Consider the following 26,647-nt stretch of genomic DNA (forward strand, 5'->3'; position numbering starts at 1 on the left):
ACCACCAAGCTCAGGGTGTTGGCAGATGGGAAATTGCATGTCTTCATGGCGCCGTAAGAGGTATGGGAATAGTTGGAGGGTTGGAAGACTGTCATGCAAAGGGGCGACAAGAGCGGTCGCCTGCCTTGAAATAACAGCTACAGAGAAAGCGAGGTCTGGCCTCCCCGTCTGACCAAGTGCAAGATGCAGATAAGTGACACTAGTAGGCAGTAATGAATTCCTGGGTGGCTTCTTGTTCTGGGTGTTGGGCGTTGTGAGATGAGGGAGGCTTTTCGATCTCCGCCATCTGTATTACATCCTACAGTTTGCGACTTTGCCCCAGAGATGCTCCTCATCTCCCCAGACTTCTGCTATGTACTGTCCTCTAGACAATTGGTGGTATTGACCTATCCATCCTAAGTGGCTTCCTAATTGACGCCGGCGCGCACTTGCCACCCTCACTGCTTGGGCGACAGGCACTCTGCATGTTGGGGATATGTTTTTTTTTAAACTTGCCAAGCAGGGAAGCAGGGAAGCAGGGAGGGGGGAGTTGGGGGAATTGTTTCTTGTTGTTGTTAAGTGGATTCATGTTGCTCGTAACAGACATAGCCGATACACAGCGCATGTATGCACTGCATTCATTGCAGGGTAGAGTCGAGTCACACATGGAACCTGACACATATATGATATGTGCATGGAAATGGAATGTAAATAGTCTGGGTAACAAAATTAAAGGTACACTAGTCCTGCAGCCACTCCCCAGACGTAGTATTGCTACAAGAGACACATCTGAAGGGAAGCCACTATAAAGCCTTAAACCGCTTTGAGTACAAGTTAGCGGCTCATTCTGGATATTCGGCGGGTTCCCGATGTGTAAGTATTTTGTTATGAAACTACTTGCCCCTCACAATCGTTAAAATCTGGCAAGACAGTGTGGGATGCTCTGTGGCCTTAGCAGGCAGGTGAGAAGGACGCTTCCTCACTTTTTGCTCGCTGTACATACTGCCTAGGTTGCATGCAATTATCCTCCTAATAATCAGTGCATTACTGGTGGGCCTACCCACAGGTACCCTTCTAACGGGAGGCAACTCTATTGCAGTGATGGACCGCTTGAGCACAACGGGGGACACGTTGGTAAGCAGACTCTTCCAGGCTTCCTGACAGCAATGGGACTGGTGGATTTATGGAGGACCCACAACTCTCAAGAAAAACAGTACTACTTGGCACAACATGGGTCATTCTCAAGACTTGACTATCTACTCATATGCCATGATCAGGTGGGGAGCTTTGAGAAGCCGATACATCAAGCATGAGGTATCTCTGACCACTACTCACTAAGCATTGACCTTAAGGGACCAGTTACTAACAAGGCAGAATTCCCCAGGATAGATCCTTGGTACCTGCAGGACCCCAAACCTAGAGACAAACTCCACACGGGAGCGGAACTATACTTCAAAGAAAACAAAGAGTCTTTGACATCCCACCAGACCCTTTGGGAGGCTTTTAAGACAGTATTGTAAGGTCAGGCCAAAGCATTAATAGGAGGGAAGAAAAAGGATGAAAAGGAAGTGCCTAAAATCCAGACCCTAGAGCAGGAGATACTAGCATTGGAGTGGGAGGTGGTGGACAGTAGGAACTTAGGGCTACAACATAAATTAACTCTATGTCAGCAAGATCTGTGAACCCTGGTTGACAATGCACCTCAGACACATGCACTAGCCATGCAGCACCGGCTGTATGACGTAGGAGATAAGGCCCCTAAGCACACGTATGCATCTTTGTAACGCGCAATCAACAGATATTCTTGCAGCAAATCCTCTTCCCTCAATTCAACAGACTTTAAACCGACAGCAGCTTGACATCATATATTCAGTTTCCTCACCAAACCCCTTATGCCCCTTATTAACAGGTTTCCTTCAACTATGAAATTAAACTGGAATAACACAACCATGCCTGAAGTGCCTTGCCAAAGATAGTACTCTACTACAGTCTTCCATGCCAGTAAATTATGCCTACTGCCGACTGGAAATAGGTGTTTAGGAGAGTTTAAAGTTTTCCTTCCAAGATACCCATAACCAAACCACTGATGACCTCACTTATGGACAATGTAGACTTTTAATGAAGTACTCTGCTAATCCTATATTCAACTGTACACAGATCTAAGGTCCAAAAGTTATTTTATGGCCCTGATATACTAGCAACATATCACAAAGCAGCCCATGTTCCTCTCATCTGTGCAAAAGTCACAGAAAAATTCAGTTCAACTCACATGTTCACTACAATACCCAGAAAATACTTGACATTGGATGCACTTGCTGTAAAAATGTAATAAATCTGGTTATAAAACAATCAAATACTAAGGAAATAGTGATTACTGTCAGACATTTTCCACTATCTATGTAGTACCGAAATAGTGTTACAATAATGAAAGTGAAATTGCGCATGTTTACTAAACAGTAGACTGCATATGTGATATTCAAAGGAAAGCAGTCTTCCTTGAGACTATATAAAATATAACACGGCTCCGACCCTTAGAATTAATACAAGCATGTTCTGCTAGAGCAGGGTTCTCCAAAGTCGGCTCCGAAGGGAGGGATACATATGAGGTTTTTAGCATATCCGCATGTAGATAAATGTAGTTATCTTAAAAATCTGGCATGCGTCCGACTCTCCGGGACCGACTTTGGAGAACTTTGAGCAGTAAATATAAAGAAAAAAGAGCTCTATAACAACACAATTAGAAACATAAATGCATGTACAGTAACATCAAAAGAATATAAAACTAATGAAGGAACAAAATGTCATACAGTTTCGTACATAGCAATAACTGATTTTGAAAAATTGCTTTTAATATTTCAGTTGAGAACATGAAGGACTGTAATGCTCCCACCATCATAGCAAATCCTGAGATGTAGACAATGTGGCTAGTTGATTGAGAGCACTTAGAAAATTACAATGCACATAAAGTAAATATAAAGCAACCTGTATGAAAAAATTTCAGTATTCTACCAGGTAAAACAAAGTATTGCAAGGTTTGCAGTCAAATCTTTTAGACCCAGGAAACAATACGTTGTCCCTGGTTCTAGAGTTTGGTTTGTTGGCAACTTAATATGTGGATATTTCGCAACCACAGGCCACACCAGACCAATGGCTCAGGACAAGGCATGAAAGATCGTTGTACTGACTGGAAAGAAATTGGTCTGATCCTTGAGAAATGATAACAAATACAAACAACATTAAAATCAAAGGGTCTCCTTTGGAATTTGAAGGTGATAGGACAATCTAAAGTCACTTAAATCATTAAGAGACAGGGAGCAGTGAGCTACTAACAGCAGATTCTTAGCTGACTACGCCACCAGAAACACCCACCCATCCTCCCTTTTGTAGTGAAAATGGCATGAGAGGGGCCATGCTGTTAAATGTCCTCTTTCTGATTTGATCCAGCTGGAGTTTTGATGCATATGATTGCATGAGTGGCTGCCAGCCTTAGAGAGCTTAAATGCAAAAATGTCTCCAATTTGTGAGATGAAGCTCCCACATAAGAAGCATGGAAGTGTATACAGAACATGAAGGCTGCGTATGGACCAGCAGAGGCCAGCCTTTTGTGTAGCCGGTCTACTAAGCCACAAATGAGGACCACATTCTTGTAGCAGTAGTAGAAAGTAGTAAAGGAACACAGTGATAGTCAATCCCCATACTTAGTGGATGAAACAATCTCCCCTGCTTTTTTTTCTGATAATTCAAAATTAGTCTATATTGTGATAAGGCATGTTATTGCTTCTCGTTTGGTTGAGCTTGGGTATCTTTTGGGCCTATATCATCATCCCATTCTGCACCAGAGAGACAGAAGTGAGTAGTACGCCAGTTTCTGAGCAATCATGCATTCCACTACAATGAAACTTACAAATTAATTCTGCAAGTTAGACCATGTGCAGTGGACAGCAGAGGTCCGAAACACAGAGAGGTTGTTGATGCTTCATGTTACTGAGCTTTTGTGTCCAATATCCCATGATTACTCACTGAGTTACTAAGTTAAGGCAAAGCAATGAAAATGTTTTGATCACCCATATTTCTGAGCTCCAATCTCCATATCACAAATGCTAGCTGATAAAGTTACTGAGTGAGTTCATGCACTGTCGACCATCTGTTTCTTCCCGAAAAATAAATAGGCAGACAATACTTAGATTGAGATCATGCGACAGCCCCATTTCACATTTCTTTCTACCGGGTTTGATTGTACCAGAATTCTGAAGATTGACATGATCCTCTCTGAGCTACTAGACCTTATTATATGATCCAGCCATTCACACTTCTTGAAACAAATGTCTTCTACATTTATGTGCTCAGTAATTATGTAAAACTAGAGTTCATGTGATAGAGGTTGACTGTCTTAAATTCTGCAGCCTCTCTTGGGCCAAAGTGGAGATCTTGTGATAACGAATTTTCTGATTATTTTGATGCTGTCAATGTATGCTTTTCTAGGCCCACTTTTGATTAACTACTAGCATCCAGTGTACTTTGTTCCCTTAAAATGATTCAAGCACCAACCATTGAAAAGGAATAAAACCCCCAAGCTTGCAGAGCTTCTAGCACATACATTTGGATACTCCACTCCCTCATTTCCACAGAGCTGTAAAACTTTAGAATTAAATTCTATGTAGTCTGCAGGTTATTATGCGGTCTGGGCTTCTTCTGTTTGCTGAGACTATACCTGAACATGAAAAATATGTGGGTGATGCTGATGAGCTGGTGGATTGTTTCGAACCAGATCTACATCAGTACAGACTTTGATGCCTCTATTTTCTGGTTCATGAGATGGTAGTTGTAAATGTTAAATTAACCTGCATTTTTAAAGATCTAACTGTCTTCCTTGCAGACTAACAGCCCTTTGGGATGAAGAAGTTAAAAGGTTTGGCCCTGCAAAAGCTTCATTGGCTCGTGTTGTTATGAAGTTCCAAAGAACAAGACTGCTGATGGATCTGATCGCAACTATTATATGTGTATTATGTGCTGAGATAGGACCAGTAAGTTGTGATCCACCTTTCATACATACATAAGTTGTCCACTGACCCCAGAATTGTTACAATTTACATAATCATATTTTTAATTCATTGGTATTTGTTTGACAATATTGTTCTGTAAATATCCACTATTTCAATCAAAAGTATATACCTGTTAAGATGTCATAACACTAACGTTGACATTTATTGTAGTAATCCTACAAAGTATACCTTGTACACACACAGTATCTGGTAAATTCAATAGCTTTTATAATCCTAAGTGCATCAAAAAAGTGTTTGATGTGGTCTAACAATTTCCTGTCTCTAAAACTATTAACCAAGTGGTTCACCCTGAAAATAATTTAGTCCTCGAACATGAGGTTGGGTGGTGCGAGGGCAGACGGTACTCCACCACCACGCCTGCACTGCAGAGACTCGCAGCCATCCACCCGCCACATTAGAAGTTCTTTTTAGTCAGGCGGGTGGGCGGTGTGGCGTTGCCTCTTTCAAAGGCCTTGGTGACGTTTAAAAAGGCACCACAATGGGAACGCCTCACAAGGTTCCTGCACGGCATGGACCGAAAAGTGCAGGAATTGTTGTGCATGCACACAGGGGGGTATATGTTATGCCCCCCTGTGTGCATTCACAAGCAGAAGAGTCACAGGGTGGGCCTCTAGGCCCCCTTGGTTTACTCTCTACCAGGGTTAACATGGAAGAGGAACCTCCATGTCACCCCTAGCGGAGTGTAAACTCATAATATGCTTGGCGAGACTGCGGCGGTCTGGCCAAGCATATTGCGGCCTCTGATCATCCCTCCACTTCCAGGAAATGATAGTTCCCTGGCGGCGTTCCCTGGCCGGTCTGACTGCCCAAGTCGTAATGGGGCGGTCAGACCACCGGTGCGGCAGTAGCTGGACCGTCACCACTGCTCTACCACAGATCTTTGGCTCTCAGTCTTGATTACACTAACTTCTATCCATGCTTGTCACAGTACTGAGTGTGTGCCTTTACCAGGCAATAGGCAACCAAGTTGACCTTGGATATTTAGCAAAAGAATGTTGCTCCCCCACCCCCCTGCTTGTGCTAATGAATAACAAATGTCCTAACTATCATAACGGAAAGTTTCAATTCCATTAAGGACACAGAGGTAAGGATCAGGCTTTACTTTCTTCATTTATTTTCCCCAGCAGCCATTAATAAGATAACTTTTTTAAACAAGAAACTACATTTCCCATGATTCATTGGGGAATAAAAAAAAAACAGTTCATCTTATCAGCAGCAAGTATACACTTCAAGAACCTTCTCTGCCGCTATATCCTCCTCTTTCTTCCTGGGACAACATTCTATTTGTTCGATTTCACTCTTGGTTAGCTCACTCTGGCATAGATGCATCAAGCGATATTGCGATCGCAATTGCTGCGAAACAGCGAATGCGATTGTAATTTCCGCTCGCGCAATGCATCAAGTACAAAAGCAGCAAATAGCGAATTCGCAAAACAAAGAATCGCAAAACCATTTGGTAACCCCCATTGCGATTCCTTAACAGCGATTACCCACACATTTCGCGAAAACAATAGGGAATTCGCAAACAAATTGCTAATAAATCGCTATTCCCATTCATCATAAATCGCAAATTGCGAAAATACCATAAATCGCTAAATACGAGTCGCAATTTAAGGAGAAGCAAAACAGGTGGTAACCATGAAGTCCAATTGGTGGAAAAAAAATGGCAAACAAGAAACAGGTGTTGGGTAAATCAAACACACTTAAGGAGACTCAGTAGGAGCATGAGGAAAGTCACAATGCCAGGTCTCTACATCGTGGCAAGGCAGCTGAGGCTCCAGGCTGCAGCCCAGAACCGACGCAGGATCCAGGAGCGCATCTTCCGGCTGCGGATTACACTCCTGGGCCAGACTGAAGAGGAGATCTACTCCACATACAGGCTCAATGGGGCAATGATAAAGAAGCTCATCAGAGACCTTGACCCCTGATGCAGCACCTAACACGGAGGACCAATGCCGTGCCCACCCATGTCCAGGTCCTGTGCTGCCTGCACCTCCTGGCCTCTGGCAGCTTCCAGAGGATAGTCACATATGCAGGGGGTATACCACAGAGTACACTGTCACCCTGCCTACAGACTTTCCTGGACGCCATGCTGAGACGGATACACCACTACATCATCTTCCCAACAACCCAACAGGACTTAATGCAAACAAAACTAGACTTCTATCACACCGTCCATTTCCCCCATGTAATTGGCTGCATCGACTGCACCCACATTGACATCTGTCCACCCGCAGAGACCGAATACATGTACCGTAACCGCAAGTCATACCACTCCCTCAACATCCAGATGGTCTGCAATGCAAAGACCATCATCACAGACAGTGTGGCACAATACCCGGGGAGCACGCATGATTCGTTCATCTTCCGGCACAGCGGCATACACACCTGCTTGGCCAGGGGTGAATTTGGTGAGGGACATCTCCTAGGTAAGTACACATGCCCACATACAGTATGTTAAGTTACTGTTGCTGCGCATAACAGGCACTGACCCTCTGCTTCTCCCTTCAGGTGACAGCGCCTGCGGCCTCCGTGAATACCTCCTCACCCCATACCTCAACCCTGCAACACCACAGGAACGGCGGTACAATGCTGCGCATATACACACCAGAAATGTGATTGAGTGGACATTTGGCATGTTAAAGAGTCGATTCTGCATTCTCCACAAGACTGGCGGGGCCCTCAAATACCAGCCTGAGGTCTGCTGCCACATCGTGGTCGTGTGCGCCATACTCCACAATATTGCCACCAAGAGGAGGATACCTGTGGAGGTGTCTGGTAGTGAGTTCGGAGGGGGACAACCTGCCACCTGCACATGTGCATCATGCACAAGGGGAGAATCCTGCTGAAGGACACAGGCGCCGCGCCAACAACACACTGAACTATTTCTAGTGCACCCATACACCTCACACAACACTGCACTCATGCATGCCACATGAATGATTGACATGAGGAAGATTTGTGTTCAAAATAAATCTTTTGTTTAATTAACAAGCTCTTAATGTGCTTTAAATCTGCAAACATTTGTGCTACTGTATTGAGACATACAGGCTCTTGTATCCTGAGCAGGCGTGCGTAGTTACCTCACCATGGCACTGCCGGAAATGTACAGTCACTGGCGCCTGCTGCCGGACGCACCCTGTCGCCTCTCAACCTCCACATTGGGAGTGTTCTGCCATGATGCAGCGTTGGGCCGGGAACTGCGGCGCCTTTCTGACTGCACCGGCACAGACAGGCTGCTGAGGCTAGATGTCTCCTCACTGGCATCATCCCCCCCCTTGCATGGCCGTGGCCGGCCGCCTGTTGGTTCTCCACAGCGGTGGTGACCTTCTCCAGGGCCCTTGCAACATCTGCGCAGCATTGTACCATCTGTATCTGCATGGCCAGTGGCCTGTACGACAGCTGGGAAATGGCGTTCCCAATCAGGTGGTTTGAGCGTGTGTAGGCTGATAGCCGTGTCAGCAGCTGCCTGTGGCATCTGCGTGTGATGTCCTGCTGCGCCACCATCAGTTGGTTGCTCTCCTTGATGGCTGCGGTTAGCTCCTGCACACTCTCAGTGAGTTGACTAATGTTGCGTGCAGTTTTGTAGAGCTACAGCTGCATTGCTGCCATGTGCTGTGCCTGCTTGCGGTGCACAGCAAGCACCCGAGCCTCAATACCAAGGCCTAGGTTATGTGCCTGTTGCTCCATGTCTGCTGGGGTAGCCACAGAGCGCTGCTGCCTCAACCTGCTGCTTGCTTGGGACCGCACAGTTGCTGTGCGTCGTGTCTGGCTCCTGGGTGGGGGTGGGATCTGCTCCACTGCCATGCGTGCCGTCTGGTGAGGTTGTGCTCCTCCTATGGCTGCAGGGGTGGCCCTGTGTCTTTGGGAAGGTGCTGGTCCAGGTGCTGGTCCAGGTGCTGGTGCTGGCTGGCTCTCTCCCTCCGTCTCATCAGGTGTCTCCACAATGTGGAGTGTCTCGCTGTCAGACGTCTCAGCATCTGCAGCACCTGTGATGTGAATGAGTGCATGATTAATGATATGATTCAGGCACCTGGGAAGTAGCAACATGCATGCAGGCTTGCATTCCCTGACTGGCTTTAGGGGTATGATTCACTTGACTATTCTGACTGTGTGTGGCTATCAGGGCACATTGTCACACTACAGGTCCCACAATGCATTTGGGCGTTTGGGAGGGGCAGGAACTAGATTAGTGGGATTACAAATATGGCTTGCTCTGTGGGCATGGGCATTGTTAGGGGACGGGCCGCAGTTGCATGGCTCTTACCTTGTGATTGGTGTGTGGTGCGGGAGGTGTCCAGTTGAGTGACCCCCACACAGGCTGCAGGGTTGTTAAGGTTAAAATCCCACCCTCATTAATATATGCTGCCGAGGTGGTGGACATGAATCATTGGCATATGTTTGATAAGATAGAAGGACGAATTATGCGCCAAATCTGTAATTTAAATTCTTTGGCTGCCCCACATGTTTTGCGCCTCGAATTTGGATTAGTCTCATCCTTTATTCTAGCCCAGGTAGCAGTTCTTAGATGGGGTAACTCTCTCTTCTTGGGGGGAAGAGGGTACTCTTAGGGCTGCTCTGAGAATAGAAATCTTTTGCAATCTAAAAGCCAATCCACGTTTTTTAGGTCCTTTTTATGTGCAATGGACAGTTTTGGTCTTAGTTTAACTCCTGCTTCTCCAATGCCTAAATCTGGTTTGAAACCGTTCTTAAAGAAATCTAGATCCCCTATCAGTTTAGCCAGAGACATTGCTTTAAGTAAATCCAGGCCCAGTAATGTGGCGGTCAGTGGGCGTACATTGGGGAATAAACCACAGCCTTATTTAACTTTCGAATATCCCTCATGGGATTAGAAGGCTGATACTCCTACTGAGATTTAATCTGCTGCCTTTTAGAGATGTCACTGGTATCTGGGATAAAACACCTAGAGAGAAGAGAATCTGTGAACTGTGCCAGTTGCAAATTCAAGATCTTAATCATGTCTTATTTGTATGTTCAAAACTGCAAAGCGCCAGGCGAGTGTTTTTAAAACCAGTATTTATCAAATTTAATATTCACTCTGCTCAGGATGCACGTTCTCTGGTTTTGTTACCCCCAAATCAAATGGTTTGTTTTAAGATATACCAATTTTTTAGAACATTTTTGCCTATTTATTAGAATTTTGTCTAACAGTAGAACTCTGGTTTCGATTTAATATCAACTGGTTGGCTATTTAATTGTTTCATGTATTCATTGCATCGTTTGCACATTACTTAGTATGTATATAAGAAATTTTATTGGCTGGTTATGTGATTGTTTTACGTATTATAGCATTATTTGCACATTTCACATTACGTTTGATATCATGTTATAGTAATGTATAAGAAAGGAATTTTGTACTGTATGCAATGTTTGTCTTTTTAAATTGTTAGAGTGTTTTTGTGGACCTCCGTTGGAGTTCCAAAACAAAATAAATAAATTGAATAGAATTGAACTAGGTCCTCAATTGGTGTGTTCTCTGGGACTGTGGAGTCTCCTCCTCCCGTGGCCAGTCTCTCCCCCAGACTCTCCGCAATTGCTCCTTGGCACAGCCTCTGAGGTCGTACCACCTCTTTTTAAGGTCATCGATGGACCGGTGCGTGACTCCCACCGCGTTGACCTTGGCCTTGATGCGCAGCCAGATGCGCCTCTTGGTAGCCTCAGGCACCTTCCGGGACAGCTTCCCAAACAGCTGGTCATGGTCCCTGCTGACACCCTCTATCGAAGACCAATCTGCTGCTTTGAGGATGCCTTTCAAATGAGCGCCTAAATAGAATGCTTCAGAAACCTTAGGCCCTCAGACCGAATGAGCCCCAAAGATGGAAGTATCAATATCAGACTCCTGCATTACCCATCTGACCTGGAGCGGTTTGTATTCGGTAAAAGGGGTGGGGGAAGGGTCCGGGAAGGGTTATGGAAGGGGCACAATGAAGATTTAGTTAACCATTTACAAAAGAGGCTGGGAGGTGGGGGAAAGGGAGGACTCCAAAAAAATAATAAAACAGAATTAAACTTACCTGCTGGCACAGCTCATTACATTACGCTCTTCCACGCCTTTCTGCCATTGCAGGCAGCCACAGTCTCCCAGCCTGCCCTGCAGCCAATCCTGGAGTTGCTCCCACATGAGGAGGCGCCTTGACGCCCACTGGGCTAAGTTGCGCAGTTATAAATTCTGCTTCATTCATTCATTCATTCATTCATTCATTCATTCATTCATTCATTCATTCATTCAATCATTCATTCATTCATTCATTCATTCACATGAGAGCAGCTTTAGGATTGACCGGAGTGCTGCAAATGTGCGCTCCAGGACAGACTGGGAGTCTGTGCCGGCTCTCTCCAGCTTCAACAATGCAACTGGGGTTGGAGAGGGGTTCCTAAGCATTTGATTTTTGGCAGGCCTACGACCGCCGGCCAAAAGCCACATGTGCCGTCTAGGTAGAGCCCACCACTGCACCTCTAGCCTATCATAACCCTGGCCGCGCCCCAAGCCCCGGCACAAGTTAAATAAAACGATAATAGAGTTTTCTTATTGTTTTATTTTTAAATTTTTTAACTGCTGGCAGGGGGGGTGACGCTCTTCCGTCATAGCTGAGGATCTGCCGCTGCATCTAACCCACCTTGCAATAGTGGGTGAGGAGACTGCTTTATGTGACTTGGTAAGAGCTATGAGTAATTGTTGTTCTCCATGTGGACATAAGTCCAAAGTGATAGCTTCATAGGCCTTTATTGCCTTCACCACACATAACTTGGTAAACTGTGGAAAATAAGGACAAGACACAATTTTAGAGTTACATTTAAATCTCCTGGAAATATGGAAGGTTACTCCCTCTGGGATAAAAACTCAACCTGTTAAATCTAGAGCTCGGACGTCAGAAACTCTGCGACATGATAGCAAGCAGAGTATGGTAGCTAATTTCGCTGACAACTGTTTCCGTGACAGATATTTGTTGGAAGGCCTTGATTTAATTAAACGTAAAACCTTATTCACGTCCCATAGCATTGAATATGAATATCTAGGTTCAGGGGGAAAGGATAATATTATGCCTCTGAGCAGTTTACACACAAGCTGGTGTTCCCCTACAGGGCAGCCCTCTACTGGTACATGACCCGCCAAAATAGCTGACCTAAAGGTACTAATGGATCTGTAAGTTAAACTCTCTGAGGAGAATAGAGGCAAGAAACTCAAGATGTGGACAATGTCTGACTCCACGAGATCCACCTGCCGTTGCCAACCCAACTATCGAGACCAGGCTGAGCGGTATCTCTTATTTGAACTTTGGAGAGGAGAGTTGCAGCTTCTCTTGAAATGCCCCGTACCGTCCAATGTTACCGCTAATCTGCAATGCCTTAAGGCATGTAGACTCCATCAGGACCATGGGATGGGGAGATTCCAGCTAATTGAGCAGGAGATCCGGAAAGAAAGGCAGAGGGATTGGAAAATCCCAAGAAAGTTCCATCAGAACCAGAAACCACACTTGAGACCTCCAAATCAGGGTTAATACCAATAGATCTGCGTGTTGCCTCCAGACTTGGGAGGACAAGTGCATGATCATGGAGGTTGGAGGAAATGCATAACCGATCTCCCTGCACCAATAGTGGAGAAAGGCATCAACCGCTACTTCACTTGGAGCTGGGCGCCAACTGCAATAGCAGTCCAGGTGATGATCCAGTCTTGAGGCAAAAAGATCAATCGTAAATGGTCCCCATCGAGACTGAATGCTCTGAATGACCCGGATGTGTAGCTTCAAGAGACTGGTGTCCCACCAATGTCGAAAGTGCCAATCTGCTACATGATTGGTTATGCTTGGAAGATTCTTGCATGAGAAAGACAACAAGGATGACAGGGAGAGGCATAAGACCAAACAGAAAGCTTTATTGTTCCTCAATTTATCGCAAACGGTCTCTATTGCTGTGTCTTGGTTCCTCTGGCATTGGTACTTGGGTACTTTCGGTCCACGTCAAGGGGATAGGTCCATGGGGAAAAACAAAAGAGAGAGGCTATTAGGAAAACCTGTCCACCCGTATGGCTTTTGAAGGGTCTAGGGAGTGAGGGGGTAGCCAAACACCTGGTTTCACCACCACCAGTGTTGCTTGCTTGCAGGCTACGACGGTTCTGCAACAACCGTTAACCCTCTCCCCTATCTACCTCAGACGTCCTAGCGCCTGACGCCTGTTCAATAAACAGCCCCAAGAGGCTCCTCCAGGAGTGCAGCTGGATCTCTTGTGTTGCCTGAACGGGTCTGGCTCCCTTATTAGTGTTGCCGGAAGACTCCTCTGTCGGGCGTCCTTCGATGGGCTCTTCCTTGCCGGGTCCGTGCACCTTGGTGTCAACCTGCTACCGATCTCAGGCTCGGTCAAGTCCTGGAGCTACACAGTCTTCCTGTCTTCCGTCTTAGAGTGTTCCTCTGCTCCAGAGATCATGTAGTGCCCTAGAGGGCGGCCGGATATGAAGTCCCTTGAGGGGTCATCAGAGCTACTGCTTGGTCTATGTGACCATGTCACCTGGGACAGTCTGGATTCCAGGAAGTTGAGTTCAGGAAATAAATCATCTTTTTCATCCTCAGTCATATCTTTGGGAGGCTGGAAATAGAACAAAGGAGAGATGTAAGGGGGAAAGTTATCCACACTCTCCTCCTCCCCCTCGACTCGACCAGGTACGTCATAACACGCCCCTTCCCCAGACTGTTCCCAATCAGAGACTTGCCGGATACGGAAAAGAAAGCCCACATTCCCATTTTATATTCCCCTCCGATGTGGGATCTTGAAGTCGAAGGGTTGCAAAGACAAAAACCACATCAAGATGCGGGGGTTGTTCCCCTTGTTGTGAATTATCCACTGCAGGGGTGCATGGTCAGTGTACAGAATAAAAGGAGATCCCTCCAGATAATAACATAGTTTGTCCATGGCCCATTTGATATCCAAAGACTCCTTCTTGATAATATGATACCTCTGTTCCTGGGGGTACAGTTTACGGCTGATGAATATGACAGGGAGCTCAGCCCCATCCTTCGACAGCTGCGACAAAACGGCACCTAAGCCAGTTTCAGAGGCATCTGTTTGGAGAATGAAAGGTACAGAGAAATCAGGAGAAATCAGGAAAGGACTAGAGGTAATGGCCTGTTTCACTTCATGGAAGACTTGCTGGGCTCGAGGAGGGGGACAAAGGAACTCCCTGGTCTTTACACCCTTTTTTATGAGATCTGTCAGGGGAGATGCTGTCTCTGAGTAGTTTGGGATGAACCTACGGTAATACCCCAGCAATCCCAGGAATGCCCTAACCTCTTTTTTAGTTGTAGGGAAAGGGGTGTTGATGATAGCCTTTACTTTTTCTTCAGGTGGCTTGATGACCCCGTTACCTAGGAGATACCCCAAGTACCTGACCTTCTGGAATCCTACTCTGGATTTCTTTGCATTGACGTGGAGACCAGCCATTTCAAGGGCCTGAAAAATCTTCTGGCAATGGAGTAAATGTTGTTCCCAGCAGGGACTGTATAGCACTATGTCGTATTCGGAAAAATACGCCTGGTGCCGCTGAAGTATTGTGTTCATTAGTCTCTGAAAAGTGGTGGGAGCACCGTGTAAACCGAAGGGTAATACTGTGAACTCCTACAGTCCCATTGTGGTGGAAAAAGCTATTTTTCTTGATCTTGGGGATGGAGGGCGACTTGCCAGTAACCCTTTGTGAGGTCCAGCATGGTGATATACTGCGCTTTCCCTAGTTTCTCAATTAATTCATTTATTCAAGGAAGGAAATAGGAATCAAACTTAGAAATGGCATTGACAGCCGGAAGTAGATGCAAAACCATACCGAACCATCCGGTTATGGTACAAGGAACACTGGAAAAAAACAATTGCTTCAGGAGGGTTTGATGATCCCCATTTTGAACATAGATTCTATCTCCTTTTGTATAGCTTCTCGATTGGCTGCTGGTATGCAGTAAGGGCGTTGTTTCACCACCTTTAAGGGAGTGGAAATGATGGAATGCTCCACTATTGTGGTTTTCCCCGGTAGATGAGAAAAGAGAGAGTAGAAACGGGTTAATACCTCCTTTAGGGAGGGGAAACATTGTTTACATCGCATGCGATACATCGCATGCCATTACAACAACTGCGTTGGTACATCGCAAACCATTACAACGCAAGTCCTTACAACGACTTGCTGTAGGGGGCAGAAGGTGTTGGATTTAAAATCCAACACCTTCCCTATTGTTGCACAGACTGGAGTTGGAATAGTAAATTCTACCATTCCAAAGTCCAGCGCACCCCCTACAGCAAGCCGTTGTAACAACTTGCGTTGTAATGGTATGCGATGTAACAACGTAGTCGTTGTAACAACCACGATGTAATGGCATGCGATGTATTGCATGCGTTGTATCGTGGCCTATTCCTAGAGAGGCCTTCTGCTAGTCAGATAGTGTTTCATTAATAACCAAGTGGTTTAGGGTGGAGGTAGCTTCTTTCGGTTCTGGGACAACTAGATGGTTGTTCTTAGGAGGGGGCCGTAGCCATTTTTTGAGCAGGTTAATGTGAAAGATCTGGGATTTTTTTGGGCTAAGTTGAAGGCGATAGGTAGTTAAACCAATCCTTTCAACTACCTCGTAAGGGCCCTTCCATTCGGACCTAGTCTTAGGAAGGGAGGAGGGTAAAAGCACCAACACCCAGTTGTGTACGTTAAGATGACGCAACTTCTTTACCCTGTCATAGAAGGTCTGTTGACGCACCTGGGCTTTCTCTAGGTTGGCCCATGTGAACAATTGCAATTTGTGGATGCGTGACCTTAAGCCCTGGGTATAATCAACAAAGGTTTTGCACTCATCCGGCTTTTCTTGTTCTCAGGTCTCTTTTGTAACAGGGTACGGGGTTGTCAGCCATAGAAGAGTTTGAAGGGGGAACAAACAAGACTGCTCTGTTTTTTCCCCCTAACAACAAAGAGGGCCAAGAGGAGGAGCATATCCCAGTCCCTACCATCTACTGTCATCATCTTTTTCAAGGTTAATTTGAGCGTGGCATTGTACCTCTCACACAAGCTGTCCATTTGGGCCACCTTGTGTGAGAGGGCCATATTCAGGGACTTACACACCTGGCACATAAAACGAGAGACAAACAGGGTGCTTTGAACTGCCAGGATCTCCCGTGGGAACCCTACACAAGAAATGAAATGAAATGTATGAAATGAAATGAAATGAAATGAAAATAGATTTCTAAAGCGCATGGCTGCCCTTGAGCGTCCCAGCGCTAAATGTACACTCAGACGGAACTCCTCTGATCAACACCCTGAGATGTTAGTCGTTATGGGGGAAAAGAAAAGTTTTCAGAGTTTTTCGAAATCTGGCCAAGCTGGGTTCTTTCCTCATTGCTGTTGGGAGGGAGTTCCACAGCTGGCCAGCATTTATTGAGAAACGACGTCCCCCAGTCCTTGCTCTTTTTGCTCTCGGGATTACCACCAGGTTCTCCTTGCCAGAGCGGAGCGTTCTTGATGATTTGTAGGGGCGGATCAGGTCTTTTAGGAACGGGGACCTGTCCCTTGGAGGACTCTGAACACGGTACAGAGCGCTTTGAATTTCACTCTCGCTCTTATGGGCAGCCAATGGAGCGCTTTCAAGGCAGGTTTAGCTGATGCTCTTCTGGGTGTATTAGTCAGCAGTCTGGCGGCTGCATTCTGTGCCCTCTGGAGCACGTTCAGGGTGTACTCTGGCGCTGCTAGGAAGAGGGCGTTGTTGTAATCCAGTCTTGACAGAATAAGGCCCTGTACTAGTAATTTTCTGGATTCTGGGGGAAGAAGGGGCATGGCATCCGTATTAAACGGAGCAGACCATAACAGCTCCCTGCAGTTTTTTTCGCCTGAGTGTGCATCGACAGTTCCGGTTCTAACCAGACGCCAAGACTTTTTATGGATTCTTTCGGGGTCGGGGGCTCCCCTAGACAAGAAGGCCACATACATTTGGGGAGGGAGGTACAGAGATTTCCCAGAAGCATCACCTCTGTTTTAGAGCCATTAAGCTTGAGTCTCGAGTCTGCCATCCATGCCATGATGTTGGTAAGGCAGGCAGCAAACTTTTCTCCGTGGCTCTCTGCGAGCGATAGCGAAACAATCAATTGGGTGTCATCCGCATACGTTGCGAGTTTCACTCCAAAGGGTGCAACCTCCCCCTCCAGTGGGGCCATATAGACGTTAAAAAGCGTAGGGCTCAGCGATGAGCCCTGCGGGACACCACACTGAAGGGGGGTGGGCACTGATCTTCTATTGCCCTCGCACACTTGATACGTTCGCTCACTCAAGAAAGACGTCAGCCAGGTGAGCGCCAACTCTCTTACTCCCAGCTCTTCCAGCCGGTGGATCAAGATCTTGTGATCCACCGTGTCAAATGCGGCACTCAGATCCAGGAGGACCAGAGCTGCTGATCCTCCTGAATCTAAGATGCACCTGCCTTCTTCTACCATAGCAATCAGCGCCGAGTCAGTGCCCTGACCGGGCCGAAAGCCAGTTTGGGAGTGCCGCAACAGCTCGTTGGTTTCCAAGAAGGACGAGAGCTGCTGGTTGACCCATTTCTCTGCGATTTTTCCCATCCCTGGCAGTAAGGAGATTGGCCCAAAGTTGGAAAAATCGGCGGGGTCAAGCCCAGCTTTTTTCAACAGGGCTTTTACTATGGCCCGCTTCCAACTGGGGGGGACCTGGCCAGAGGCGAAGGAAGCGTTAAGTAAATCTACTGCCGGTCCCGCTATGACATCCGTAAAATGCTTTAGGATGTGTATAGGCATAGGGTCCATCGGTGAGCCACTTTTTTGCGCAGCCAGCTCTTTACAAAAAGCTTCCCTGGTAATTGGGACAAAATTGTCCAGCACAGCTCTGTCGGCGGCCAAGCAGATCTCCCCTGAGGCCAGTCTCTGTCGGGGCTTGGGGAGGCCGGCTATGATGTTTTGGATTTTAAGGTCGAAAAACTGGGCCAGAAGATTGCAGCGATCCGAGCTCCCCTCTGGGAATCCTGAGGGCACTGGAACTTTGAGCAGCTCTTTGAGAATTTTATAAGTTTCACTCGAAGAATTGGCTGACGATTTTATCCTGTCTTCAAGGTAGGCCGCTTTGGTGGAATTACGTGCCGCTTTATAAGTTCTCATGGCTGCCCTGTACTCTTCTTTGGTATTTACTGCCCAGTTTTTTTGCCAGTCCCGTTCTTTCTTTTTACATATTTTCCTCAGGAGGCCTAACTTGGGGGTGAACCATGAGGATTTAGGGCCCCCAGTCTTCCTATTAGCTATTTTCAGGGGAAGTACAGCATCTAAGGCCGTACCGAGCCAATCGCAAAAGGCATCATCGGCTTCTAACGGGTCCCTACTAAGTACCGGGATGGTCTGTGTCAACTTGCAGGTTAGATCATTAATAGGGAGTTTCGACCATACCCTCACTGGTACTCGTGCTGTGGCTGCCGAAGGGAGTGGGGGAGCTGAGGCAAAACCCACTTGAAAAGGGATCAGGAAATGGTCGGTCCACGGGAGAGGCAGGGGCGGCGACGTGGAGAGAAGGGGAATGTTGGAAAACACAATGTCCAATAAATTGCCTTGACATGAGTGGGCTCCTGGTTATGTAGGATAATGTTCCCCAGCCCAAGTTCAGATCTTAGATCGTTCGTTACTTTATCCTCCGGTGAATCGAAATGGAGATTCAGATCTCCGAGCAGGAGGAAATTGGGTGCTGATGCTATCAGCATTGGGGCCTCTTCAAGCAGAGAATTTGCGAATTGTTTGATATAGCCCGGAGGCCGGTAGATCAGCAACCCCGACAACGAGTCGTTGGGGGACAGTTGGATCTTAAAGCTACAACTTTCCGCGTCCGAAATGGACCCTTCATCGGCCCTACATGCCAATGTATCCTTATATATGATAGCCAGCCCACCCCCTCTACCCAACGGTCTGTGCAAACAAAAGATGCAGAATCCGGGGGGAAGGGCGTTCACCACGTCGAAATCCGAACTGTCCGATGTCCAAGTTTCCGACAGGAACAGAATATCTAACTTGTGATCTAAAATCAGGTGGTGGATATGTAAGGAATGCCTCGGTAAGGATCTACAATTCAGGAGAGCCAGCCGTAATGGTTCCCTGGGAGGGGGAGCATTCAGAGCCTCTTTGCTCCTATTGATGCAGAGGTCGCAGACTTTGAAAAGCGCATCCAACCTCAGTCCCCTTGGACAAAGGCAGGAGGCTTTGAGACATAGATGCATAAGTTGTTCTTGCGAGTATGTTAGGGGTACTCGCACTGCATTGGGTAGCGTATCTGGCCCTAGGTCCGTACTGGCCCGGCCTCCGGCGCGCCATCGGCGCGCCCGCTGCGCCCGCCCGCTGCGCGGGCGAGTGAGTGCGGCCATTTATGAAGCGCAAGTGCCTGTGTTCGCCCTCGCACTAGAGCGCTAAGTGCCCTCTTCCCCTACCCAAGATGGCGGTTCCTTCCGCTTTTCCCTTGTCGGTAGCCCGAGGTAAATAGGAGCCCAGTAACGGCTCGAAAATGCCCCCAACAGCCTATTTAGTCATACGCTATGCTAAGCAGTGTATTAAAAGAGTAAACACAATTTTATAACAAGCTTCAAATTAAGAGTTTAAAAAGCGTGATCGGCTCAGCAATGCCGTGTGGTGTTCGGCTTAACTCCCTGTGTGTGTCAGGGGAGCCGCCTTGGTGTACAGGGTGCGCGCGAGGCTCCTGCCTTGATTTATAGCGCGAGGGCCTGTGTTCGCCCTCGCACTAGAGCGCTAAGTGCCCTCTTCCCCTACCCAAGATGGCGGTTCCTTCCGGTTTTCCCTTGTCGTTAGCCCGAGGTAAATAGGAGCCCAGTAACGGCTCGAAAATGCCCCCAACAGCCTATTTAGTCATACGCTATGCTAAGCAGTGTATTAAAAGAGTAAACACAATTTTATAACAAGCTTCAAATTAAGAGTTTAAAAAGCGTGATCGGCTCAGCAATGCCGTGTGGTGTTCGGCTTAACTCCCTGTGTGTGTCAGGGGAGCCGCCTTGGTGAGAACAGTTCGAACAACTTATCACTGATGTTTGTGGAGGTAGGGGTCCTTAAGGGAAAGCCTTCTGGGTACAGATAGGCGTAATCTATTATGACTAAGGCATACTGGTTTCCTCTCTTGGACTTTGGGGGTGTTCCAATAAGGTCCATTCCTACCTTTTCAAAGGGTTTCTCAACTATCGGAGGAGTTGTAGTGGAACTGCCTGGAGTCTGTAAGGGTTCTTTTTCTGGCATATCTCACACTCCTGGGAATATTTGGTTATGTGAGCAAATATACCGGGCCAATAAAAGCTTTCTAGAATGGTTTGGCTAGTGTTCTGGGCCCAGCTGTGTCCTGCGAGTAAGAGAGAGTGCACAAAGAATAACACCTGATCCCCAAAACTCTGGGGTACCAGTGACTGTGGTGGGCTAGAGGGTTTCCCTATTCTATACAAGAGGCCATACTTCACAATAAAGGAAGGGTAAGAGCTGCTTGGAGAATCGGGATCGGTATTTTGTTGCCAAACATCTTGGAGGGTGGGGTCGCAGGCCTGAGCGTATCTGAAATTGGTGTCACCAAGCCAGGGAGCACGCGTAAAGAGGATGGAGGTTTCAGGGGGTTGTCTCTGTGGTACGGCTATTCTCCTTTTAAGAAGACTTAAGAACTCTGCGTTGTCTAGGTCCAGTATCAATTTCTATGGTAGGGTAGGCAACACTACTACTCTAACTCATATGCTGTTCCCATCATGTAACTGCACGGCTACAGGGTAGGTCTTAACGTCAAGATGTACATACCCTATCGGCACCCGTTTGCTTTCTAGGACTTGTCCTTGTTTCACTAGGGCCCCCTGTATAACCAACTGGGGTCAGTCTGAGTCTAATCATGTTTTTACCTGATTCCCATTTACCACTAGACTTACGTAAAAACAGGAGCCTAGTTCTTCTGTGTAGAGGATGGCTTTAGGGATATAGCTGATGTCCATCGGGTCTTCACTGGTTTTCTTATGAGGGCAGTACCAAGCAATGTGACCCCAGTCTCCGCAGTCTAAACACTGGGGTCCTCTTGTCGGGAGGGGGTCTGGTCTAAGTACACAAGACTTTACCGGGTTGGGTGCGGGTTTTACAATCCTTTTCTTTGGTTTTGTTACTCCTGTGGCGGATCAGGAAGGTCTGTCGTTCTACCAGGGAAGGGATCTGGGTTGTGCCCTGCAGTAAGTGGTGGCCATTTCCTCGGCCTGCTCCACCGTGAGCCTAGTATGCTGTCTTATAAGGAGGCAAACATCCTAGTGGAAACAAAATTAAACTAAAACATCAACATCAACATCAATTATTAAGTCAATTGCAAACAATATTATTCATGTTGAACATATTTATTCATGTTGAACATGTATTCTCATGTTCAAAAACATCACATTTGTGAATGATATTGGGAAAAGGTGCCCCACAGGGGAAGGGAGGGATAAGTGCATCAATGTGTGAGCGTGAAGGTAGGTGAAAGAGGGAGGACAGTGAACAAAATGTACATCGAAATCATAAATGGCCTATCCAGCCTTATCCAAGGCTAACCTATTTACAAAACCATAATTTTTGAAAGGACACTGTGAATCTATCACTGTTGTTCATATAAGGTTAACACAAAATAAAGCTGTTGACGTTTCGACCCAGGGGTTGTGTGTAGGCAAATGAGGTCCTTACAGTAGGGTTTTCATCAGGACCGTGGGGGTCCCGGACGGATAATTGAAAGGGACCTTAATTAGGTACAGGTGATGGAACAAAAGAAAAATGAAAACAAACAAAAATAAAATAAATTCAGTTCAAATCGGGCATCTAAATTAACCTCAGACCACCATTCCAGGCGGTGGAGAACAACAATGTTGATGGGCCACTCAGGCTCCAGGGTCAGAAAGGGACGTAATCGTAGTGACAAGCTGAAACAAGCATTGGCATAGCCAATAGGTCTCGCTTTTGGGACCTTATAAGAATTTAGGTATGCAGCACAATATCCTTGGTGCAACAACATCAACCGTTGCATGGCTAAACACTTATAAGGTCCCAAAGGCGAGACCTATTGGCTATGCCAATGCTTGATTAAATTAAGGTAGTCTCTCAAGCGGAAATGCCAGTGTCATTAACAGTGATTTTAGTTTCTGTAAGAATAGGTCCACGCCATGATCGTTTGCCAGACTGTGCTTAACTAAATGCTAAAAGCTGTATTTAACTTCTTTTAAACTTTCAAATTTTGTCTGGTGTTGTTTTTCTTACTTCTGTAAATTGATTTATTACGTTTTAAGTTCATTAATTGCCTTGGTTTTTACTAGAAGCAACACATTTTTAAATTGAAGATGAAGGATAGATATTATTACACGGGCATATGTTTCTTAGAAACCTCGGGAGAACTAAGGGTGCCTGATGCCTTTTGTGTCCTCCATTATATCCAGGATCTTGGACATTAGGCCTACAACACCAAACAATTTTTTTTCTGGCATGAGCTTCAGGAACAACCTATACCTCTCCTGGGGTCCCTTACAAATTTTGTCAAAAAGGTGGACATTTTAGAATCAATCTCCGGAGTGAGGGAGACCTTATTCTCTAGGGAGGGTGAGGACACTCTGCCCTAAGGTGACTATGCACTTCCTTTTCTATTGCCTTGCGTAATCGGATGTCACATATTCAGCTGCTTTTGAGGCAGGAAGCCATATTACAGGACGCAGTTGTAATAAGTCCTCTGGATCCAGAAGATTCAAATCAGGGTCTTGATGAGGCGCTGTCCCATCACCCAGCGAGCCTGATGATCCTCAAGATCTAGAGTGATCCGGTTCTCCATCAGAGGTATTAAGGATGTCATCCATGTCGTGGGGTGTGGGAGAGGAGGGGGAAACATGGACAGTCTCTGTGGTACCAGGAACTAAATCAGAGTCATCAACTTGAGACGGTTGGGATTCCAAAAATGCCTTCTTGAGGATGGCAAAAAGGCATCACCACGTTTGTGCTTAGCATCCCAAGCTTGTGCCAGTGGCTTCCCTGGAGATATGGGGGCCTGGTACCCAGATAAATCATACCTTGAAGCAAGAGGTCTCTGGCACATTGCTTCCATACACTGGATTTTCTGCTCCGAGGGTGCCATAACCTGGTATACTGCCCCAACTATGGAAGTGTCCATCACCTGGCAGAAATGGTCATTGATAGGGAGGTAAGTCCCTTCCTCCTCCTCCACACACTCTTCAGAGTCATACATTGTTATGCAGAATAACTGTAAATGGTATGTATTCCGAGGATCTTATTGAGACAGGGTACCCCCTGCAAGTTTTCGATTTTCTGACAGGACCAGATGTGAGGATGCACAAGGTCTGGGGACTCAAACTCACCCTTAATTTATAAACAGGGATTATAACACATGGGATGAGTCTCAATTGCTATTTCTTACCCACACAGGTGTTTTGTCTCCAGGCGTGGCTCTACCGCTCCGACGAGCACAACATTCAAGTGTTGATTTCACTTGTAAGGCTTTTAAAACAAAGACCAAAACGCTTCACCTCTACTTGACAGCTATCAGTGAAAGTGACGTGCCGGGAGGTGGAGGAGGGTAGACAGGGCCAGACTGGGAACCAAAACCGGACCTGGCAAAGTGCTCGGCCGGCCCCCCTCCCCACTCGATTGGGTTGGAGGTGCTGCCGAGCGCTTTGCTAGGGCTGGTTTTCGGCCGATTTTGTTGCTGCAAAAACAGCCCTGTAACAAAATCGGCCCCCACGGGCTCAAAACCGGCCCCCACCCTGCTATGGCCAGTCCGGGCCTAAGGGTAGAGTACACAGAGCGTGAAACTGATCAAAGCGAGGGACATCTAACAGCAGGATGAGTTCACCGCTCTGTAGAGGCAGTGAGAGAGAAAGCGGGCATGTAGGAGCACTGAGGACGTTCCCACGGCCGCGAGTTATTCAGCTTGTCACCGATGCGGGAGGAAAGCTTTCAGTTAAACAACAAGCAATTGTACCATACCCAACAAAGTCAGCAATTCAATATTACACAGCGCGAACCAACAGTAAGCCCAAAGCATTCAAAAGGCAATTATCTTAGGCTCCTGGAGCAGCAAAGACAAAGGGGGGAAGAGCAACAGGTCTTGAAGGGCATACTGGCTGCCGATGGGATGGACTGTTTTTTTCAGTTTACCTCACGATGAATCATGGGAAATGTAGTTTGTTGTTTAAAAACACGATCTTATTAATGGCTGCTGGTGCACATAAATGAAGAAAGTAAAGCCTAATCCTCGCCTCTGGGTTCTGACATAGAAATATATAATTTAGCTCTCATCTGGAGCTCATGTAGGACCAGTAGCGGCCGGTGGTGGGAGTGCTGTGGGGTGGTGAGGCGGGGCAGGGGTGGAGAAGGGTGGAGGTAGTAAACTATGGAATACGGCCCAATGGAGGTAAGTGAACAAATAAATAAATAAAACTAATTTGTTGCACGTGCTTCATCGCATTTGGCAGGACTACCCAAACAGAACCAAACAGTCAAAGACACAGACAACACAGGAAGGAGGGAACTGAGAAATGTGTCATTAGGGCTCAGTATAGTAATCATTATGTGTAAGCAAAAAACATGCACTGTCTTTGAACCAAGTGGGAACTCTGGTTTCATAAAATTGCTACGAAATGTGAGCAACTGGTGCACATACCTGCAAAGTTGCAGTTACAGAGAATTGTCACCCAAAACCCTTACACCTAACAAATAACACGAATCACTTGCGGGAGCAAAGTGTTACCAAGCGGTGACATGATTTCACTGCCAAATAAACCAAACCAACCATTGCAGGAATTCAAAATATAAAGTCAAGGTGAATTAAATGTACAGAAGCATAAAATAGGATGGACATTACACCTGTCGCAAAAACTGGACTATTTCAGTAGCTGAGCAACCAAAAACAAATGCAGCTATTAAGGACAATTGTATGGATATGCAAGATACAGCAAGTGAGGCTGAAGGCTATAGGACTCACCTTATATTCACAGTCCAATACCTGCTTAGTAGGGGTGTACAATTCACGCAGATTCATTTTATGCAATTGTGACATTGTAGTAAAATACATGTAACTATGTAAAACACAAAACTGGCCCAAAGTCGTGATAAAATATACTTTTGAAGAGATTAGAACCACTGGGAGACGAATTTTAATTCAGTGCCACTCGGCCTTTCATTTTTTTATTACAGTGAGACAAACTCTGTGAGGGATTCCTTTTCAGAAATACTGTGCACTCGAGAGGGGAAAATAAAGTTGAATCGCCTAACACAGGCAAGCTTTAGCAAGTGGTCAGTCTTGTACAATGGGGATGTGCCCCCAAAGCACGGTAATCAAGATGGGGCCATTTTAAATATCTACCACTATGTTCCATGTTGTTAAGATGTAGGAATGGACAAGTCTTTGGTTAGAAGAGCACTTTCTTAATGACTTAAAGATTCCATTGGTCCTGACATTCATGTCTGTCATCCCTCACGATAATTAGAAAATTAGACTGCACTGCTTTAGACCTTTGAAAATGTATAATGGCATGTGCATGTCATGTTTATTGTTCAAATGAGGATTTATTTCCAAGCCAGGTTTCTTGTCTTTGGCTGCGATCACAGCTACCTCACTAGACCCACTGGATGCATCCAGCTTATTGTAGAGCCAGAGGGCTGCATTATTAGAATGAGGGTATAAAGAATAGTTGAAGCAAATTAGCACATGTATGGCTTGTTGTATAACAATCCAATATTCTGTAGGCAGCATAGGAACCGCCATATGAGTATCTTCTCTTTATATCAATATCTAGTCTGGTCTACCACCTCTTTATAGCGTATTTCAGTATTCTAGAGTGCATTCTCATTATATAAGTGTGCAGCCGACAGTTTTTAAAAATATATGCCAATTATCACACTGATAATGCCACCTAGAATTTCCATTAATGTAGCTAGAGAAAGAACACTCAATGAATGGTTCCAAGCATGCAATGAAGTAGGAAGCATTTTATAGCTAACAGAGATAGCCATGAGTTTTGAGATTAAAAAAGGTAACATGTAATGTGTGTGTTGCAAAATGTACTTGTTAAGCAGTGTCAGCCCCCCGAAAATCTGTCATGGATTTTAAAGGATTCGGTCTAACTGATCTTTATTTTTCTGTTTTTTAGGCGGTGATCATTCGTAGCATTTTGGAGTTCAGTGAGAGCGAATCCAATGATGTTGTGTATGGCGTAGGCCTCTGCATCGGTCTCTATTTCTCAGAGCTGGGGAAGTCCTTATCTTTCACGTTGTCCTGGGCTATCAACTACCGCACGGGCACCAGGCTGAAGGTCGCCCTCACTACCATGGCTTTCGAAAAGCTCATTAAATTCAAAACGTTGACACACATCTCAGTGGGTGAGGTAAGCTGTGAACTTCTTCAAAGTCATCACCAGTGAACTAGTGGGATTTGGGAAATGAAGAGACATTATGGGTCTTTTAGTGTGTAAATTGAAAACTGTGTAAATGATTCTCTAAACTCAATCAAGTGCTTGCTTTATTCGACAATATTAGTCCTAAAAACATACAAAATATTCATTAAATACAAGCTATACATGGCATAATTTGAACAA

The 26,647-nt window shown here is 46.0% G+C and overlaps 1 protein-coding gene across 1 annotated transcript in view; it reads left to right on the top strand.

Moving 5' to 3' along the window:
* Positions 1–26,647, top strand: part of LOC147677796 (ATP-binding cassette sub-family C member 12-like) — a 1,047,046-nt gene that overhangs the window by 221,737 nt on the left and 798,662 nt on the right. Inside the window, exons 5-6 of the mRNA XM_086945450.1 lie at positions 4,856–5,003; positions 26,204–26,437. Coding sequence (XP_086801576.1) covers positions 4,856–5,003; positions 26,204–26,437 — 382 coding nt within the window. The remainder of the gene's footprint in view (positions 1–4,855; positions 5,004–26,203; positions 26,438–26,647) is intronic.

The sequence above is a fragment of the Lissotriton vulgaris genome, chromosome 12 (assembly GCF_964263255.1).
Source record: "Lissotriton vulgaris chromosome 12, aLisVul1.2, whole genome shotgun sequence".
In the NCBI taxonomy this organism is placed as follows: Eukaryota; Metazoa; Chordata; class Amphibia; order Caudata; family Salamandridae; genus Lissotriton; species Lissotriton vulgaris.